The sequence below is a fragment of the Bombus vosnesenskii genome, unplaced genomic scaffold, assembly GCF_011952255.1.
Source record: "Bombus vosnesenskii isolate JDL3184/JDL3185 unplaced genomic scaffold, Bvos_JDL3184-5_v1.1 scf7180000013355, whole genome shotgun sequence".
Classification (NCBI taxonomy): domain Eukaryota; kingdom Metazoa; phylum Arthropoda; class Insecta; order Hymenoptera; family Apidae; genus Bombus; species Bombus vosnesenskii.
The window spans coordinates 238,867-261,830 of record NW_022882990.1 but is presented as its reverse complement, the minus strand read 5'-3'; the positions used below and the strand labels follow the sequence as shown (position 1 = coordinate 261,830).

The window sequence follows — 22,964 nt, the reverse complement described above, 5'->3', positions numbered from 1 at the left end:
TAAAGGTCGAAATGAATGATAGTCGGATGATATTATACCTGGGAAACGGGAAATGGGGCGGATGAGCTAAACTACCCAGCTGAGATCCAATTCTTCCTGCTTTTTGGTTCTACATCGATATAGTATGTATGAAGCTCAACGCGAGTTTGTTGAAAAATTATGTCTTCTAATATGATTAGAAGTAACACTCGTCCAAGATCAGCATTTCGTTATCTTCTTTTGAAAAATTCTCCTTACTGTAATCTTTCAAATAGTTTTTCCAGCAACGTTGTTTCGTAAAAAGCGGAATAATGATGTTGTGTAACGAAGTAAGGAATTAACTGCTACTAGATTTTTCTCCCATCAGTGAGAAAAGATACAAGTAAACGTCGAAGATGGCTAAAGTCGCTCGAAGAAAAGCAAATTCTGTTTTGAATGCGTTCTACAGGAAAACGTTCTTCTCGGATCTGAGGTAGCTGATTAATTATAAATATGATATATTCTTTTTTTTATGTATTATGCGTATATTAAAGGTATTTCTCTCAAAGAAACATTCTCCAAAACAATAATAATTCAAACATAGATTATTCGATTTGCTCTAAATTTTTTTAGATATGTTCGATAAATATCCTTTTATGATTTGTGTTAACATTTACTAACTGTAATTTTTGCCCTTACAAATACTCTCCTCTGACAAAAATTAAATAGATTTCCTTCAGATATTACCATTCCTCTATCTTTCTCTTTCTCTCATTTTCTAATTCGGACTACAACTGCACCCATGAGTTACAGATCAGTTAGGATTCTCTTTGAACCTTCAGTCGCAACTGCTGATATTAAATTTGTCATCTAGAAGAACATTTTCTTGTGCGTTCTCATAAAACTGTCATAACTTCAGACTAAATGATTATTTTCCCTCCAAAACAATGCTATATGTTCCTGAAAAGTACGTAACAGATAGAATAGAACTCCAAAGTTTCAGAATGACGTATGCAACAGTTTCTTAGAAACTCTGGAAACTGGCCTCTTGTCTTGACCTCTTAATAAAGAAATTTTTTAACTGCCTCATTTAAAATTGTCCGGCTGGGAGCTGATATTCATCCAAATTCAGTGTTCCGTTATCAAACACAGTTCATAGTGACCAATCCTCTTTTTCTAATAATCTTTCCAATTTGGTCAAATGTATGTCAAGAGATTTAGTCGATTCTCGAAAATGTTACAAACTTTTTGAACAATCCAATATTTATAGAAATTAATGATTCCGCGATTTCCGAAATGAAGTATAAAAATGATAATCAATTATACCTTTATCTTCGTAGGCAAACGAAATTCTAGTTGCGAAGAGTTAAATAACAAATAAATGTCATATATAAATCGTAGTTAAATTTCCCTGTTTATATCGCCGAAATAATTAACCTCGTGCCAACTGCATGTTTTAATCGTCGTACAATGCTAGCCACACGAAATTAATTTGATGTGTGGTATTTCAGCTTTAGATATGCTAAATAGTACTATATCATTTTGGTAAAACGTTTGGACGTAGCTTTTCAAATGAATTTAGGAAAGTCTACTTTAACTAGATTTTATGATAATAACATCAGCCGCTACATTGAATATAGGAATACATAATAAAGAATATCTATACATAAATAATAATCAACATAACATATAGTATATAAATAATAATAAAGAAGTATTAAATGTTAAATAATATATAAACAATGGAACACATAACAACAATGTATAAAAGTTTCTAAATTTATACGTATAGCTATATTGTTTACATGATTCTTTAACCACTTAAATTAAAGAAATCAATAACAAATATTGTACTTTATTTTTTACTCCAATGTAAAAATAACCGTTTGTGCAAATTATCCAATTCTGAAACAATGTCAAATTGATACATTTTCGGCATGTTCGTTAGGACTGTAGAAATAAACTATGTTTATTCCAAAATGATTTTCCAAAAAGTTAAACAATTTAATTGACGTTACGAGAAATATGAAAATGTATTAATAAAAGAACACCATTATCGTGCGTCATGTTTTGATTCCGACGTTCACGTTTACTAATTAGAGACGTCAAAAGCTTTATTGTTTAAATTGAAAAATTATTTCGTTATTGTTAATATCACGCGCCGATAAAGGATACATAGTAACTCTGCATACACGTTTTCTTTTAAACGATTCTGTTTCCGTTATTTCCTTATTACAAGCGTAATTACTGTTTGTAATTGCAATCGCTGTAATTAAATGCTTACAATTAGATTTTTGTTCAAGAGGGTATAGGAATACGATTATTTACTATCTCTAAATGTAGCATGAATAATAGAAATTAACAACTAGAGTGATAATTAGATATAGAACATATTGGATTGATCGTTTTTATCGTGGATTTCGAATAATGAATTGATTCATCGATCAATGATTTATCGAATAATGAAACCTTTGAATAAATACTGCACCTAATCGGATACTAAAGGTAATTAACGAAAAACATCCACAATTTTCTATCAAGACAGATTTCTTTTTTTCATCGTCACATTGTTGAACTTTATATATCGAAGAAATTTTTTATGATAGCTGAAATATTCACCTCTATCTATCTCATTCGCCCAATGTGGTATGCTCTTATTCTTAAAAACAAAAATTTATTCAAAAGAAGTAGACAAGGAATTAAATACTCTGGAAATCTGCAAAAGCTATTTGAAGGAATTCATTGCTAGAAAAAACGAAGAATTTGTTTTAAAAGAAAAGACTCGTGAGGTTGTACACGACAAAAGTTCTGATTCTAATTCAATTTTTCGCTATTTTCGTTACGAATTGTCTAAACGATGTAATACAAAAATATAAAATATTCAAACTACAGTATTTGTTATAATTTTTAATACGCAAAACGATTCGGATCTATTTAAATTCTGTTTCTTCAATTGTGTCCATAAAAATTGTATTAATCTGCGTAAAATTTTGCAGTCTACTAACAACAATAGTTGTTACAAATAGACTATTTGATAGAAACGCTATAGTATAATAATACAATGCAGTATCGCGAAGAATAGTAAGCATAACTATTCTCCAATGAATAATAAACCCATTAGAAATTCAATCTTGGTTACATTTCTCGAATCAGATAAAAGCTAACCGATACAAAGAGGTTTCTTATTATGTCCCGTTTTATTTCTTGAATTCACATAACAGAGTCGATATTCCTGGAAGATTATGCGTTTGTATAAAACAATAACGGAAGCAGTAATAGTCCATTTTGAAAATTGAAGATCAGACAGGTTTCTCATGAAAATATTTGAAATACAGTAAATAAGATTCAGCACAGTTTTTTGATATATCTAAAGAATGGTTCTTCTCAGTCATCTTACTTAATTTTGAAAAATTCTGAAACTTTAAGCTCCAAGTGTCGAATTAGAATACAATCATTTAAATTATTACCATAATAAACATTTGAGAATATAACTATCGAGTATAACACTGAAATATATTTTAGATATAGCTGGATATAGCTTCAGACTGTAATATAAAAAATTATGTAAAAGGATCGAAAACAGTTAATATCTATAGTTGCTACAAAGAATATTTACACGCACCCTTACTTTTCAATGAGGTGCTTTTTTCTCAATTTCTACATTTTATTTTCAGTGCCAAATTATTGTAATCGTATGAAAGTAGGTACTAAATGTGTTATGCTACTATGGTACTATATATGTATGTGTTATGCTACTATGTGCTATAGTACTATGTGGTATGCTACTAAATGATACGAAATTTAATATATTTGACTTAATTATTCAGTGCAAATTGTTAAGACCATTGAAAAGGTAAGGATTTATGACACTGCAGAATGGGCCCTAAGAAGACTCTTGAACGACTAACAGCGTCATAAACCACTCGGTAAAAGTAGCAAACTTTTATCCTTCACTCCCGTCATAAGCGATCAACAGCGGGGCAAAAGCGAGGAATCAATCCTCAAGAGTTGTTATCTTCCACCTGACGGAAACCAAAGGTGGTGGTCTGGCCGCTACACACAAAGAGCAGAGGCGCCAAAAAGCAGTCATCAAGAGTAGGGTTGTTCCTCCGCTTTACGATATCCTCAGGTAATGGTATGGCCACCGGACACGACGACTCAGATTCAACGAGTCGTGGAGTACGGTTCTCCTTCGTCTTACGAGATTCAACAATCGAGGTCCAACCGCCGGACACGATAGTCAGTCACGAACATTCATTCGTCGAGTGCGGTCGTCCTCCATTTTACGAAGTTCGAGGGTCGTAGTCTGATCATCGAAGACGACATAAAGGCCGATATTATGCATCATATCTAGAAGGGACAGTTCCTATTAGAGAACTGTTAAGTCACGCATTTAGTAAAATCATACAGGCCACTTTGTAATCAATTGTGCCTGGTCTACAACTACGTTCCTCCGTCAATCTGCTCACACATTTTGGGACGCGTCCACGTACAGACTGTGCTATAAATACATACTTCATAAGTGGCGAATCTACACACTAAAATAAATACGAACGTGTGTTGTACGTGCAGCCTCAGTTTCCGAGTTATGGATGATTAAAGAAAACGTTTTACATTGCATGGCTACTATAGTCTAAATTGAATCTAATCTACCCACCAGAGTTTCTGTTTTCGAGGCTATGTAAGATCTATCGTATATTCAACGCAGCTGATCGATGTAGATCGTCCGAGAGAAAGGGTAGAAAATAGATTTGAGACCATCCAAAGAATATCTGGTATTCCCGAGCAGGTACAATACTGAATAAGACATGCAGTAGTGTGTGTTGCAACACGAGGTGGACGCTTCAAACATTTTCTTTAAACATTCAGAACTCATAATCTACGTAGGTCGCTATGGTTATATGGAACATATTATAGTCGTAACACGTTGTTTCAGTGCGTAGATTCGTCCTGCTGAAGTATGGACATGCATTTAATATCCACACTGTAGCGAGTTAATTAATCAATTAGAATCCCTGATTCTGAAAAATCGACATTACCACCAAATTTCCCATTTTGAAAATTAGTTCCTCCATCGTCATAAAAGAAAAATCTGAATTGCGATAGACAAGGTTTTCTGAAAAATTCGCTCAATTCCGCAGATCACTCGTTCCATCTCTATAAACGGAAATCTAAAAACCGATTGACGCGACAGAACTCTCTATTCAAGTCGGAAGATATAATTTCGAGCCGATTGGTATTTCTTGCGGTAAAAGGGGAGAGAAGAAAGGAGAACTTTTTCGCGCGGCAAAAATATAGAAATTCATAAAGGAGTTCATAAAGCTCGGCCGTTGATTTCGCAATGTGCCGCTGACCTATTTTCTCGGTCGCTTTAACCGTTCGACAAAGCGGAAAAAACAAGAGGATTGCACGCCGTCGGCTCATAAGCTACCAACGAAATCTCTTCTAAATTGCAGTCGCATTATACCTGTCTACGCCGGGTAATCCGTTTCGGGGATGGATGGCTCGAAAATTCGAGAAAAGTTACAGAAATTCTTTCGTCAACATGGTCTAACTTCCCCGCGCGCTCCTCGATTGATTTATGAAATTTTTAATATTTCGTATCAAATGTGAAAAGCGGCAAACTTTAAGGATAAGATATCAACATTGAAGAGTGTACATATTAAATTGATCGCAAAGATTTGTCGTACTTACTCTTCGAAATGAAAGAAATTAATTGTTTTAACCGAAGTTTCTATTGTAGTCTCCTTCGGTATAATTCATTGTTACTCGCGATTATCTGTCGATCTATCAGGACAATCCGATTATTCAGTCACAGTTGAATTTTTCATGTTTATTATTAATATATTCTTCTATAGTCTGGTACAGAATATTGGATATTTCTGCTGTCAAAAAGTTTCATGACGATCAAAACGAATTACTAATCTACATATTTAAAGAAGGCTATGGAAGCTGTCCGCATTGCAAATTATTGCACCTAAAAGCAGCTTCTAAGATACAATTCGTTACAAAACAATTTATGGATTAAATTTTCAATGAAAGAGGTAATTTCTCCAGCAATATTTCATAAATTTTTTCTTAACGATATATCTGTAACACAAACGTTTTAATCATCTACGATCTATGAAAAGCCTCAAGCAGATGTAAATATACGAGCAAAAGACGACAAAATCAAATAGTTTTACTCGATAAACTTATTTCTTATCAGGTACCGAGATTGAATCTACAACAGTAACCAAACTCATTGAAAAATATTAAATTACAAAATACAATAACCGAAGCTGATAAAGAGGTTAATGAGTTTCATAAGATATTTAATTATAAGCTGATGAATTATCGCAATTAAAAGTATTTCGTTATGTTTGGATCATTAATGGATGGTTAATTTAGAAATTTTGCTGTTGTTCGTATTTCTTATTTGTTAAAATAGCAATAATAGTAGTGATAGTAGTAACATTTGTTACAATAGTTTTGTAACTTTGAAAAAATGTAAACGCGAATGAAAATATAAGAATATGAAATTGAATTTTGTTATGTTTATATTAGATTTCATTATTTTTTATCTACAATATTAAAATCCAAAAATATTTATTATTCAATTTTGTTCAGATGCTAAATAAACTACTGTTTATCCTTTCATTAAAAATATTTTCATTGTATTATGCTAGTTTATTGACTCAACTTTTATAATATGTAATAAATCTGCTTTCGACGAATCGTTGACTTCAGTAAAATTGTACTATACACTATCATAAGCCAATTAGAAATATTTAGGGAAATTAACAACATTCTACTTTAGACAAAGCGTTGTTTTATCTTTTTTTTATACTTTCAGGGTATCAAGCAGCTGGTTAAAATCAGGTAGAAAGTGATTCTACGTAAAAAGAAAAGTCGAAAATGTAGAATAATGTGTTTTCATATGAAGCTTCGTTTTCAAGAAGATCGACTAATCCTGGACTGAAGAGGAGTAAATAACCGACAGGAAGTTAAACTACATGTAAAATTAAGTTAATAATGTAGTATAAAATTTTTTAATAGGATGCTTTTTTTTCCAGAAAAATAAATTTGAATATGTACCATGCACGTGTACCAAACCAGTTCTTAACTAGACATGTTCAAACTTAATTTTCTTAAAAATCGATACTTTCATTTCACAATTGTTACTCATTTCTCCTTCTATATTTATTTATTATTGCTTAATTCGTACCTTTCGGCTTTGGACGAACTTTCTTGTTTTACAACTCTTATACCTATTTCGCTTCTTATATATCTACCTCCCCTCTTATCCACTCTATTATATTGCACTTCCTTAATTATTCTATCTCTAAAAACTAAAACTAAAAATTACAAATTAACAACTAATGACTAAAAACTATTGCAACTTTGGGCTTTTGCCCCCTTGCTGTGCTTCCTTCCTATCCCCGTCTTGTATTGCCCTTCTCTTCTCTATTATTGCTTTCAATTCTGTTAAACCTTCTCCAGTCTTATTTAGCGTTTTTCTTATGTCCTTTGGTCCTCCCGTTATTTCACATTCTTCCATTACATGTCTCAGGTCCTCTTCTTTCCTTCTACATAGTCTGCGTCTTTTTTCTCCCTCTTCTTTCCAGTATTCCCTCGCTTTGGTCTCGTTTCCACATCTGAATCTTGCCAATGTCCTTCCGTCCTTCCACTTCATCCTCCCTTCTAAGTACTTTGGTCATTTTTCTTTGGCTATATTTCTGTAGTGTATATTATATTTGGATGCCCTTATCCTTTTCGCCCTCTCTTCTGCTTCTCTCTTTCTTCTTTCTTCTACAATTTGGTCTGCTGTCATCCTTTCTTACTCCTCTCTTGCTTCTATCTGCGTCCCTCCATTTCTCACCTTTTCTAGTCCCTTCTTTCTCTTTTTTGCTCTTTTCCCTTCTTGGCCATTTCCCCAGTTTCTCTCTCTTTCCCTTATACACCCCTTTACTAGTTCCATTTCTCCTTGTATAATAACCTAGTAAATAATACCTAGTTGGTACTTGGCTGAATTTAAGTAAACTCGATTTTCTCGGAAACGAGGCGTTATATGAAAAAATCTTATTCCATGTTTCCGACTTATTTATTCACATAGAATCATCCTCTATAAGGTTGTATCACCAGTTACATAACACCCTGTATAAAATACATGTGTCCCTTATAATTTATAACACTTTACAAATTGTTTCGTATTTATATTATTCTCTTCGTGTTAATATTTCAACTAAATACTTCATGCTCCGTATATTTTGAATATGTTGTCTCTTTAATGCAGGATGCACATACACGTGTACGATTCCGATGCAAATACGGCTTTTCTCTTTCATACAAGTGTTACAATTTAATTGTCAAAAGTTTTTAATCTGCACGAACCGTGATGTTAACAATTGGCACGTTATTAAAAGTAAACCTGTCACAGCAAAATTTATCACAAGTCTGATTAAAGTAGAGAAATTGCGGCGTGTCACCGAAACCAACCACCATATTAGATAAACCGTGTTGTAGGTATTTGTATGTGTGTCCAAAACAAGCATGTATTATACGAGATTGATTTGTAAGCAATTGCCTAGAGATAAATCATAATTTGATTTACCAATCCGATAATAAATCTGCTGCTAATAAATGACGATGAATTGATTATGCATTTTCGATCTAAAATCGATCACGGGTTATTTTATTCGTGAAGTCATTTAACGTAGATATTTACCTCCTTCTGAAACGAATTACCTATGTCATCTTTGGACGATTAGTGGATAATGGTAATGGATCACATATTTGCTACTGTTTGTCATCATTGCTTTCATTATTACTAATTAAGAAAATTAACTTTATTTTGATTTAATAAAAATATATTTGGTATTCTAATTAACTTTAGTGCTGCTTTGAAGTATAAAAATTAGAAAATCTATTGAAATTAATCTGGCATGAGATTTCAAATACCGAATGAAAATATATAGATGTCGGAGATGAAAGGACACCGGAGCCTTCACTTTGGAACTTTGGGAAAATCTCTTAACACTGTAATCTAGATTCTACCATAGCCGTAATTAAACAATTGTCGTCATTCAATCCGATTGCATTTGTTCGAAATTTGTGATAATGAGCTTGGGCTCCAGCCGACAACCAGTCGCCGAACGTAGCCGCGGTCAAGGGATGAATGTTTCGCCTAACAAAGGTATGGAGTAATAGTATAGCTCTCCTTAAAAAGAAATAGTTGTAGCGGCACGCGACAGTAAACATTCCAACGATTTCTGTCCCGTGGCTCGCCACACGCAGACCCTATTCTTCGAGTAAGATGATTACTAGATGTCGACGCATCTCGACAGTACATGTTCAGCTAGCCTGAAGACCCGTTATAAATCTTAAGATTTAGTTAACTAAAGTCCTTCAAACAGACAAACAGTCTTTGTCCCAATTATGAGAAGATAGGGAAGATCTATTTTTCTCACGAACGACGCTTCCCGCTAGCAACTTTCCCTCAAGGGCGGCTAGCATCTTTCTCTAACCACCAACATGGAAATTGACCAATTAACAGCAACGTCAATTTCCCTCACTTTCCGAACAAAGGCATCTCTCCACGAATCCGATGATCTCTATCCTTAGACACATCCCATCATAGTTTGCCTCTGCAGCATTATCCCGACGGAAAGTTATTCTCTCGTGAGGTCACATTAGCGAGTTACATAGCGTCTTTACGCTCGGTGAATATTCTATGTTTTAACAAAGAGTTAGTTCAGTAATACTTGAACCGTAGACAAGGAAGTTGGGTACAACTTGGACTTTGGAAAAAAGCGCATTTTGTTATCCCTTGACCGCGGATTCGTTATTGAACCTAGGATCATTGTCATTAGCTTCTCGAGTATCTAATTATCACGGTTACTTGTCAAATTCTGTAATAATCGTATTTGCACTAGTAAGTATCTCCTCTAATGCATAACAACAATGTCTAATCTAAACGAAGATTCGTTTCACGCCCCTAACTCTAATCATAATGTGAACCCGACATGTACATATATTTAATTAAATCATTATTCCATAAATGTCCGATAAATTTTTTATTTAATGTAATCTATTTGATCTCGTAGACAAATAATGATTTATTATTGACAATTTTTTCGTTTGCGAAATTATTCAGTTATAATATCCTCTTATTGCATTATTCGTACACTACACACATAAAAAATGGTCAATGTTAAAAATATCTGGAACATGAATGTATAAAGGCTCGATATTGTATCCATCAGTATACTATTCAATTGCATTTAACACGGTGAATCACTTCCATAAATCAAAAAGTAACTATTGTCAATATTGCAGAACATTTATCAATTATTGAAAATGGTCTTTGGGAGAAAAATTTGAACCGAAAACATCATGAATTTTTATCTGTGACATAATACTTTTATATTACGATATTTTTTCGTCACTGTTTATTAATGTCTTCAAACCAAATTTTACGTTTCTCTTCAATGTGTCCGGAATATTGTGTTTTTGTAATGTCAAATATATCGAAATAATCTAAAATATGTCATTGACAAAAAAATATATGTTTATTTGTTTTACAAACGTAGTGAAACATCTCATGAATTTAATTTACAATAGCAATGCTACATAAAGTTAGGCTTATTGCAACTGCGAAGGTTTCATCTTTTACACTGAACAATTAAAACATTCGAATAATAAATGGAAAAAGGACTGTTGTACCATTATTATTATCGTTATTATTATTATCGTTATTGCTATTATTATAAATTCAATTATCTAAATTGAAATGACCAAAAATAATGCAATGCCATATTATAGAAGTGGCAGTAGCAATTACATTATTTGTATTATCGGTAATTAATTAGTTTACCTATTTAGTTAGTGTTAATTAATCATTGGTTTACTTTGTGTATTTAGTTAATAATTAAAATTAAATTTGATTCGCATCGACATGGTGATCTAATGAATTTAAGTCTCCATGCAGAAATATCTGTACTATATGAATATTTACGAAGAAGGTTTTATTTCAACAGAATTTTAATATTTTAAATTATCACAGTATGCATATCTTTAATCGTTCTCGTTTCGTTTCTTAATTCCTGTTTGCATATAACTACGTATTACTCATACGTAAAATATCGGTATCAAATATTGAATCTATCAGATATTAATACTTTTACGAACAATCGTCGATGCTTGAGTAACTAATTACCTAATATTATCAATTTTAAATAACAATATTTTAATTCTATCGAAATAAAACTTTATAATGTTTCATAATATAATATAAACATTTCCATTGTTAGCAAATATTCCTAAAGTATAAAAGGAATATGCATAAAACCTTAATGTTCTACCAAATATTATCTTCTCTGAATAAACAATTTCTTACACACATTAACAATTACAAGCACAATATCACCACAAATGAGGTTAATACAAACAGTACCGCTACTCCACTAAATATTATAATTACCCTATCGCAATTCCAATAACCAATTTCCCCATTTCAATATGCAAACGTTGGCTGCATAATCAACAATTATCGGAACCTGCTCACATCGTTCAAATTTCAAGATCAGAAACATAAGTCCCGCCGCTGTTTCTTATTTCAGCTTTACAAGTATTTACAATATCTGTATAAACAAACGGCACACATGTAACTAAAGCAGATTATAATGCATGTGTAAGCAAAGAGTACGTAACTAGAGCAGAGTAGATACAATATCTGTATGAACAAAGCGTACATAGATTCGTTTTTGTTGAGGTTATTAGACGTATAAAAAGAGAAACGCGTGGATAAATTGTAAGGTAGAAAATATATTTTAATACACAAGTGTAATTACAAGTAGCAATACAATTTGAGCTGGTCCAGATCCATACGCTAGTATGACATCAATCACATCTCAACCTACACCAGAGATAAGACATCAACCTCCGAGCTTCGGGCTTCTTTGGATACATCACCACCTTATCATCATAGCCTACACCAAGGCTGTGGCGCACCTTAGTCCACATCAGAGATAAGACATCAACACCTGAGCTTCTGACTCCTTTGGATACATCACAATCTTATCATCATAGCCTACACCAAGACTGTGGCGCACCTTAGTCCACATCAGAGATAAGATATCGACCCCCGACCTTCGGACACTTCTCCACATCATAACCTATACCGAGCCCCCTCAACATCATCAAACCAAAATACACATAAACCGAGACTTCACCCAGCTCGGGCAGTTCTGGTTCTAGTCGCTGTTCTTGCACAACCCCCTTCCTGCGGTTCAGTGTTATTCTATTATTGTAAGTGCTAAAATTATAATAAAGTTCGATAAAGGAAAATTAATAGTTGGGTTACGATTCAGCCTTCTTTTCTCTTACAATCCAAGTATCAATTTTACGTAACACTAGCAGTGTTACCCTATAACTGACAAACCCCGAAGCCAACGTCGCCTGTCTACTGTTTATGATCTGCCTTGGTCCCAATCTTTTGTCTACACGCTGTCGATGGCTTCAGTGCTTGAGAAAACTAAAAAGACTAGATGTAGAGTTTTCTTAGAAGTGATGATCACTTCAACAGCTTTTGATGGTATTTTAAATTCTTTGATCACTGTTTCATAAAAAGCTTCACAGAAACGGTAATTTCACACAGATTAATTAAATTATATTCTGGTAATGATCGAAATAACTACGTTTCGAACGCGCGTCTAAAGAGGATAATAATGCATATGAATTTTTAAAATCGTATATTATCATTGTCACAAAGAGTAGCCGAAGATAATAGAGAAAATCTAATGAATGGTTTTCAACGTTATCGCAGCTATTTAGCTCGGATATTCAGAACGGGGTCTATATCGTACAACGTACATTACATTATTCGTGCTATATTATACTGATTATGAAATATTGATCATATAATAAGTAGCAGTTCTGGTCTATTCTGCAAATTGAAAGGTTATAAAAGCTAAAACTTCAAGTACGTAAACGATTTCTGTGTAGATTTCTCTTATTATATCAACCTTTGCTTCGGTATTTTGTCTCCATCTCGTTTCGTCAAGGAAGAAATCTCGAGAAAAAGAAACAAAGCAGGAAAATTGAAAGCAGAAATTACGTACACCTGCAGTCCTTCCTTTCGTATCGTTCTGAAACTTAGAAAAGCCTTTTAACACGTTAACTGGCACGCGTGTTTTCAAAGAAATCTCCGTCAGGCCACGCGTACAGCAGTACCAAGCGTTCTCTGCTAGGTGCTCCCATCGATATTTTAGTAATGCGAGTCGCTCAAGCGGTGGTCTCAAGAATGATCTTTCGTTTCGTTTGTTCGCAACGTTAAAACCACTAACTGGGTTGAATATCACGAAGGAAAGTGTGGTATAGATTATTCCGACCAAATGGTTTCTTATGCCACCACAATTAAAAAAAGAATCAAATGGTACAGGAAACTTGGCATTCGATTCTTTCTGGGAATTTCTGTTGTAAACGTTTTGACGGTTTACAGAATTGCAACAAGGAAAAATATAAATATTAGAATATTTAGACGATTATTAGTTGGAAAATTATTAGGGTTGTCTGAAAATACAAAAAATCCGTGTTTTCGACGGAGTCGGCATAATATCGCTGTTCGGAAAAATGATTCCGGAAGAAGCATTAGACGCGCATGCAAACTACGTTATGCAAATAAAAGACGTCGAATGGACCGAACAAAGGTACGAAAGAATTTGAAGAAAACGACAACTTATTGTCCAAATTGTCCCGACCAACCTCACCTATGTATAGAATGCTTTAAAGTTTTACATTCTAAATAATTTGTTTAATAAACCATTTTCGTATTTTTATTTTATAACAATTCAACTATTATTACAATTAATTATTAACTAACTAACAATTTATTATTATGGAATATCTTTTCAAATACCTACGACGATCCTTCGCAAGTAGTTAAATAAGCGACACCCGAATATGGGTTACGTGACCTGACCAGAAACTTTGCTGACATCCGAATACGGGTGTCGTGGCGGCCAAGGTGTTAAGAACAGAAAAACGCAATTGAGTCGAAAATGACTCAGAAAAATTTAGCTTAGGACGGACCAGTAACAAGCAATAACTGGATTTACGTGCACCATTTATTTGAAAACAGTTTCCCGAGCATTTTCATTTTCAAGCTGCTGCAGTCTTTTCTATCCTGAAACGAGTATAAAGCAATCTTCCAAGTGTCATACATTCGCTTAGAATCGCGACACAATGTCGTACACCTCGCAGAGATCATGAATTAAACTAAATTGTAGCAATGAACGAAGTAACAGCCCTCCCATAAACTATTTAACCACTTTAATGCGTTTTGCACGCGTGCGGACGGCCACGCGATACTTGTCGCCGACTAATTTCCGGTGGCAGTTAAAGTCGCAGGCGGCGGGAACTTTCAGACACGACAATCTGTGTCAAGTGAGCCTGTAATTGGAAGGCACTCGTATAACCTCGTTCCGCGCGTATAAGGAGAATACAGTGCCCTTTTAATACGTCAAACCCCCTTGAAAGCGCTCAGGCTTCGCACGTTTTTGCTTTCATTACGGACAATCGTTCGCGCTCGATTAACCGCACACGCGCTTTTACCACAAGAGCCGATCATTTTTCGTTGCGATTGCTTCGGGAAGCTTGAAAAGGCGAGAGCAAGATTTCCTATAAAAACCCCCAGATATTTAGGGTTCTATAGTTCAAAAATTCAGGTATCTCGATTTCAATTTTTCATGTTACACATATAGGGTTGCTAGTAATAATTTTTGAGTAAAGAAATAAAACGATTACACGAAGATTTGGAATATTTGGATCTCGATTTCTCCTTCAATGGGATTAGTAAGATTAACTTTTGTTGCGGGAAATAAAACAAAAACTGTATGATAATTATATTACTTGAATGTTCATTTCTGTGATATGAAACGATCATGTAAGGCATTTAAGTTTTACATTTTAATTCGTAAAAGTTTACCACTTTGCTTCTTAAAATTTAAAGCTTTTAGATTTTTATTTCTCATGCCGCAGAATCGTAAATGTCGATTTTTAGATAAAAAGATATATTTGTAATACAAGGAAATTTAGATTATTTGAGTTGCAATTTTTCATATTACGTAGTTGTTGGTATTACGTTACGTAATTATTTTGGACAACGAAGGAACAAAATCGTATGGAAATTTAAGTTGTTGCAGAATTAATGTTTCATAGTACGGAATTGTGAATGTTCATTTTGGCGAAAAAAGGAAAAGAAAACTTCGGATACAGAAGTTATAATTTCTTCTTCTATATGGAATGGTCACTATTATTATTATTATTATTATTATTATTATTATTATTATTATTATTATTATTAAATCAAATAATTTCTTTTCTTTTATAGAAGTAATTTAAATCTTTGCGAGGGAATTATTTTGTGGGACATTTCCCAAATTGAAAAACGAATTACAATTACAAATATAATTTATTCAGTTAAAATTATATTGGACTATTTTATTTAAAATTAACTTAATTTTTAAATTAATTTTCAAATATTTAAATTAATTTAAAATTAACACTAGTTTATTTACTAAACAAGTACATAAGATTACATATCGCTGTAATCAATTTTGAAAATGGAATATTTAGTGACAATGGAAGAAAAAAACTAAATTTTGTAGCTTCTTAATTAATTCACTTCTCCCTTCATCAAATATAGGATCACATTAATATTCTGTATTACTAAACCTAAAAATTTTTAACCACTTCTGAATATTATTCTATTTGTGAGACCATGAACTGTTTAGAGTGTATTTTTTCAGAAATATGTAATTATAATGAATATTTAAAAAATGCCATTTAATATAGAATAACAATTAGAAAGATTGAATAAACGTATACAACTTTACTTATCAACGGTTCATTGTCAACAACAAAAAGAGCTATTCGATTGTTAACAAGTTCCGATTTATATATTAAGTGTAAATCTTTAATAATAACTACTAACCAGTTGCTTACCTGGGGGTAAGAAATTAGTAATAAATACTGTGTGCTTAATCATATTTTTATAGCTAAAAAGGCACACTTTGTAGAAATTTTTCTTAAAGAATGATATAAATCAAAAACAATTAATGCAAAAACAATTTAATTATGTCATATTTATAGTCTTATGAATAAAACATCAAAACCTTTGATGATATTCCTCTGAAAGAGAAATGTAGAATGTGCAAGCTTAGATGAGAAAATTTGCATGCGATTCTGTCATGTGTAACATTACTTCGATCCGTTGCAGTGTTGTATGTATATTTCATCTGATTATGCTGCATTCAGACAATTACATTATCTAGGTTTTAGCTACAAAACATGTCACGTTATTCAAATTCACAAGAATATCGTAACATTGTCATAAATCACAAAGCAACTGCTATAAGTAAAGAAACGAAATAAATTTTACTCGACAGGCTATGAGATAAGAATGTTTACCATATAATTTATATTTCTGTATGCAACAAAATTTCTTTACAAATTTAACATATTTATCTTGCTTTTAATGTTACAAATTTATTTATATATCTTGTTTATATTTAATATAATTACTATATACATGTATATGAGTATTGGGCTATATTTAATACAATTAATGACAAGCAATTTCGATTGGAATATTTTACCATCAAATACCACCATTAAATCTCTATTTAATCGATGAGTAATTGCAATTTGCGATTATTAAAGCAGATATTTAATCGTCAACTGGGTTAAAAATTAATTATTAAAATTCGCTTTGTCGTGAAATTAATATTTGAATCTAATCTCAATTTGAATCTCAAGATCAAGCGTGAGTCAGCTTTTATGGTTAATAGATCTAAAACAAAATAACTTTTTTTAACGTTGGATCAGACTCGTTTTTTTTTTAGGAAGTTAAAAGAATTAGTTTACTAGATGACGCGTAAAAAAATGTTGAAAATATTGCAGCTATAATACATATACATATATACAGAAAATATAAAAAGTACATTTTGCAGATTTATGTCAGTGTGCTAAATTATATGCATGTTACAATTAATTATTTAGTGATTATTAACGATCAATATTTACAATTACCAACTGCCCACTTATTTCTTTAAACTCTCCCAGTTTATTAAAATAGAAGCGCGTTACAATAAGCATATCGGAAAAATTAGAATAAATTGCCTTATGTGGATTTTATACAGAATTAGTCACTCATTGTTTAGTAGGTAGTCCCACATATAATAGATTCTAATCCTTTACTCGGGCAAACCGTTAAATATGGTCCTATAAATTTCACATCCCACATATCATTATACGTAACGTATTTATTAATATATACTTTCTATAAAAGCTTGGAAATGTGTATTTATTCATTGCATCTGATGCCAGGGATGCAGAAGGTCTTGCAAATGAAAAAATAATTGTTTTCTAAATCGTCTATTCTCAATTCTTCGTCATTTTATTACATCGTTAAAAATTTAAAACAGACATATACATCTAAATAGTTGTATTTAATTATATATTTAATATTATATCGAGGGTGGTTGGTAACTGGTGGTACAAGCGGAAAGGGGGTGATTCTACGCGAAAAAAGAAGTCGAAAATATAGAATAAAAATTTTTCGTTTGAGGCTTTGTTTTCGAGAAAAGCGACTTTGAATTTTCGCTCGGTACGCGTGCACTTTATCACGTCTCGTTATAACGGATCTCACTGTAGATCGTTGTCTCGATGGAAAAATTAAAAAAAAGATTTTTTTATTCATATTTTCGACTTCTTTTTTCGCGTAGAATCATCCCCTTTCCGTACCACCAGTTACCAACCACCCTGTATATATAATAATATTAAAACACTCATGCGTTATAAGTTCCAACGATTTGTACTTTTCGGCGTGCCCATATCACACACCTATCAGTTGAACGGTGAAGGGATTAAACGTGAGCATTAATCAATCAAACAATTTAAAAGCTTTAATTGCGCATATCTCTGAAACCATTCATAATACCGAAAAATGTTTTGAGCAAAAGTTAAATCGTTTCGAAAGAGATATAATTTGACGTCAGTAGCTGTTTCGTTGGTACAGGACATACGAATATACGTCAGAGAAACCTACTATTTTCCTTTTCTTTCACACGATAGGTTTTAGAAAATAAAAGTTAAAATATCTGCTAAACTAATGATTCTCCAATATAACTAAGTTAAAAATATTTATAGGAAATACCAAGACGGATCGATTAATATATTAAAAAATATATAGTTCCATTGAAAACTATCATATTATATTATCTACGTTTTCATCTCGAAAAAAACTATTAACATGAAATTGCATCCCTCTCGAAACCATTTAAATTTTGTTGGAAACATTTTCCGATATCGCGAATAAAATCTTTTGAAAGATATTCGCAGGAATCGATTTAAATGGGACACCCTGTATACACACTTATAACACATCCAAAACGTCTATTCATAAATTCACTGAAAAATTAAATCAAAATGAATATGTTGGAAGAACGAAACAATGTGGTGTTGAATTCTTATGGTTAATTTTATGGACGACAATTGCGTACTTGCTAGAAATATGAAACAATGGCGAATGCAACAAAGACAAAACAATTGCGTAGTTACGTAATCCGTGTACCTTTTGTATGCTTCCACCTGCAGTTTAGGGAAAAATGGAAGAAAAAATTTCGTTCTCTCCAGTAGCACGCAACAATCGAGATGAAGCTGGAGCTTTCACTGATACGCGAGCTTTTTTACTTTCCTCTCTCTTTTTCTCTCTGAAACTGCATAGCCTGCTTGAATGTTGCCATGTTTGCAAAATAAAATATCGCATAAAGTACCTAAAAAAGAATCGACTAATTTCCATGGAGTATCCTAGTAATTATTCAAAAAAATAAGAACAATGCAAAAGAAATATTCCCTAATATTAAGTTTTAGATGCGCATTTAAAGCGAAATGCAAGTCTCTTTTTACGAGAAAGATATCGTTTCACAAATTTGAAATAAATGTTCTTCGTGCGAGTTTTTATCCCCGAAAATACGATTCTTTTTAAAGAACTTCCCTTTTCCTGATGATATTTCAAACTAATATGAAATACTAAACTAAACATTTCTTAATGACGTTATGGAACTTTCCAAGCAGCTTTACAAACAATTCAACTTCCAGACAACGATAAACAGATTTACTTAATTTTCAGTCGACTTTATTATTTCCTCTGTATTAACCTGTTAACAGAGTTGTCCTTAAATTAAAAACTTTTATAGTTACGAAATTGAAAATTAATCAAAACGAATCAATTCCAGTTAGGTGCAGCTTTATTCCTTGCAAATGCGAATGTAAATGTGAATTGCCACATGATTTATCTTTAACAAAAATCACGAAATTGGAAATTAATAAAACAAATCAATGTTAATTAGACGAACTTTAGTATTTTATCCTTAAGAAAAATGAAGCGACAAATGAAAAACGTAAACGACTGTTAAATAAGGAAATTATTATACCGTCTCGCTTGTTTTCCTCTGTTAACAGCTTAAAAAATGCCGAAATGTTTTTAAACGATAAAAAGTGAATTCTTTCTTATGTTTTTACAAATTTCTCCTCTTCCTCACAAGTTCCAACTTGAAATTCAAATCTGAACGATTCAAAGCTACCAAAGACAAGCTGTCCGTTTCTTGGAAGCAACCACGAAAACCTCATGGTTATTACACCTCGCACAAGACTTCTTCCTCTTCGCTTCCTTCTCTTTTGCGCCCGATAAACTTCCCCGCTAATTTTCAAATAACCACGAACAAACTTTCCCTAAACTGTTCTCGCGAGTTTCTCTTTTCTCCCGCAACTTCCAAATTGAATCGCTAATTTCGTCCACGAGCGCTTGCGCACCCCCGCGACTTTCCTCCGATTCTTGCTCCTAAGGCGCTCGTCGTTAAATAGCGAAACAACCGTGAGACAGCAGAATTTCAAGCATATGTTCATTCAATTTGTTGTATAGACAGACATGATTCTTAAATGTTGAGCGAATTTATATATTACTTCTTTTTTTTACATATTACTTTTCCGTTTGCGATTTTATTTTCTGTTTAAGGAAATGCAGGGTGGTTAGTAACTGGTGGTACAAGCGGAAAGGGGATGATTCTACGTGAAAAAAGAAGTTGAAAATATAGAATAAAAATTTTTCGTTTGAGGCTTTGTTTTCGAGAAAAGCGACTTTGAATTTTCGCTCGGTACGCGTGCGGTACGTTATAACGGGTCCCACTGTAGATCGTTGTCTCGATGGAAAAATTAAAAAAAAAATTTTATTCTATATTTTCGACTTCTTTTTTCGCATAGAATCACCCCCCTTCCGCTTGTACCACCAGTACCAACCACCCTGTATATGTTTATCGTTATTATGTTTATGTTATATTATTAATTCATCGATTATGAAAACATCTATTAACTGTGATTACATAATTCGTTTCATAAATCCAATTATTAGAAATCTGTAACCTCAAGCAAGCAACGTTGTACGTCTTTTCTCTATACATATGTCGGAATCAGGTTGGCACTTTGGGGCGTTCTATGAACCTTTATTTACTTTACCGTCGCGGATGTGGTTAGTGTTTATCAGTGCGAATGTGGGCACTACAAGAGGCTATAAGTGACGGCAATAGGATGTCCGAGATGAGGGTGACAACGAATCCAGGTTCGATAACGAATCCACGGTCCACGGGATGACCAGTATCAGTGTGACTTACTCGGCAATTCGCTCAACGACTAACTAACTAAAAACTCCCTGAATCCAGATGAACCTACCCTTATATACTCCTGTCCCCGCTTCTCGGGTCAATCCTTGTTTTTAAGGAGAGTCATAAAATCATTCCGTACCTCTGTCAGGTACGCGGCCCTCCCGTGACCGTGGCTACGTCTGGTGACCCGTTATATCACCTTAAACCTGAACCCATCGTCGTAACGCCAGGTTGGAACATTAAAAGTTGTTTTCCTTATTTTTATGGCTTAAACATTAAAATCTTGACTATGGTGATGGGAGGTTTTTGCCAGCATTCCCGACGGAAAGTCCCGCTGTCCTTCCCTCTCCGATACATATTTACATTAGGAGCCCGGCACCGAGTGGACATGGATAAAGCAGAAACTGTTCCATCCAGAGAAACAAGAAACGTTAGGATTGTCGTGGAAAATGTGATTACGACGTTCACTCTCGCAATCAGGTGGCTATTTTAGGGAACGAGACTTCAGCACTTAAAATGACCCCTTTCAATAATCGTGACACTACTTTCAATTTCCCACGTTTTTCGTAGTCGAAGTGTTACGAACGTGGTTATTGTCAAAAGACAACAGCTAATTGTAGCGATCTAATCGATCGAGGGCACCCGGAAGAATCACCACGATCTTTGCCCGATTAACATCAAAGCATTAGGCTCCTGCAGGTATCGCTCTTCCCACCAAAGGTCTTCCGTGCTTCGATCGCATGAAAGTACAGTGAATAACACCCAGCGAGCGAGAATGCCGATTGGCCATTTTCTTGCGTTTGCTAAAAACCAATTATCATGCATATTTTCGGGCCTTGCCAGTTAACATTTCCCCCACCAGTCGTGGAGTGAGAATCGTTAGTCTTCCAGTATTCTCAGAGAAGCAGTGTTGCTCTAGCTTTCGAATCGTCAACGCCTTTTCCTCCAGACGCGGAATAAAAATAGCTTAATATCTCAGCGTTCAGAAAGAGCAGTCTCATCTGTGTTTTCCGACTCGTCAACACGTCCAAACTTTCATGAAATGAAGCATCGTTTAATCCGTCGAACGATCGGTGGACAGCCTCGTGCGAGCCTTTTAATCGCAGCCATCGTCGCCAGGCATTCGTGGAGTAACGCGTCGTTTAACCATTCCGAACGATCATTCGCGAATCTTGTCTGAGCAGTCGGAGACAGTTGGAAATCTTTTCATCGTTTAGAGAAAAATTAGCCTTAGCGTCGTTGCCTGTTCCTCGGTCGTTCAATCACTGTTCTCCCTCGTGAATCAGTTGCCCAAGGTTAATTCGGCAGGTAGAGTCATCGACATCCGACGCACACACAGACACGCGCATTTCTTTAGGCCCTCGAGGCCAGATCATCGCTTCAGGAGATGCAGAAGAACCTGCACATCACGCGAGCAACAGGAGAGCAATCAGCAACATCGAGGTAAACACGATGAGGGACAAGGCATCCATCTCGTACCAACAAAGCAAGGCAAACGATCGCAGGTCGAGGTAAGCTCGTTTCGGTTATCGATCGTATCCTGCAATTTACCGGTTTACCGGTTACCGACTGCATCACCTCCTTCATTTCGTTTGTAATTTTCGATTTCGACATGTTTCGAGATGTTCGAAATGTCTTCTGAATCGAAAATGTCCTTAATCGCGAATATCGGTAGCGATCAACGCATTCGCGTACTTAAAGGCAAGCGACGCATGTTCAAGACGTAGTTAACATCGTCAGAAATACGTCAAAATTAGTTGACCTGTCCGCTGAACAGCGTATAAAGGCAGATTCAAAAGACTGCATTTTGCCGCAGCTGCCTCAAATCTAGTCAGCCAACCACCGAGCGCGATCGAACGCACAACACGAGATTACATCGCAACGTCAACAGACAGATTAACTAACCTAGTTATCTGAATCCGGACAGCCCTTCCAACGACGACGCGGCGTAACTTTTATTACATACGATCACTCAGAATTAGACGAACTGATGGCGGCTGCGCACATATACGTACTCGGCCGGACAAGAAACCGATACCATGACGCACGCTTGTCGATACGTGATCGAGTTCGAGCTTCATGGCGGAAGATCTCGCAATCTCGTAACGAGACTACGGTTGCCATGAACAGGGGCATCCACGGCCATCGGTGCCAATCAAACTGCGCTCGTCGAATTTCGAACGAGAGCAATTGTTCTTCAGTTCTTCAGGGTTTTGAAAATTGCGAAATCGATTCCCGAAGTGCAGGCCGACCGCTCGGGGTTACAGATACCGCCAAATCTCAAGCTATCCCAAGCTACCCGGAATT

At 34.3% G+C, this 22,964-nt stretch overlaps 2 protein-coding genes across 2 annotated transcripts in view; both read right to left on the bottom strand.

Moving 5' to 3' along the window:
- LOC117237067 overlaps positions 1-22,964 on the bottom strand; it is a 273,567-nt gene that overhangs the window by 204,075 nt on the left and 46,528 nt on the right. The window lies entirely within an intron of this gene.
- LOC117237072 lies at positions 7,197-7,935 on the bottom strand. Its single transcript, XM_033500688.1, has one exon. The coding sequence runs from the start codon at positions 7,631-7,633 to the stop codon at positions 7,331-7,333; it is 303 nt and encodes a 100-aa protein (XP_033356579.1). The 5' UTR covers positions 7,634-7,935; the 3' UTR covers positions 7,197-7,330.

What these genes read in the sequence shown, in the direction of transcription:
- LOC117237072 (XM_033500688.1), bottom strand. Translation starts at nt 7,633, where the DNA reads ATGAAGTGGAAGGACGGAAGGACATTGGCAAGATTCAGATGTGGAAAC.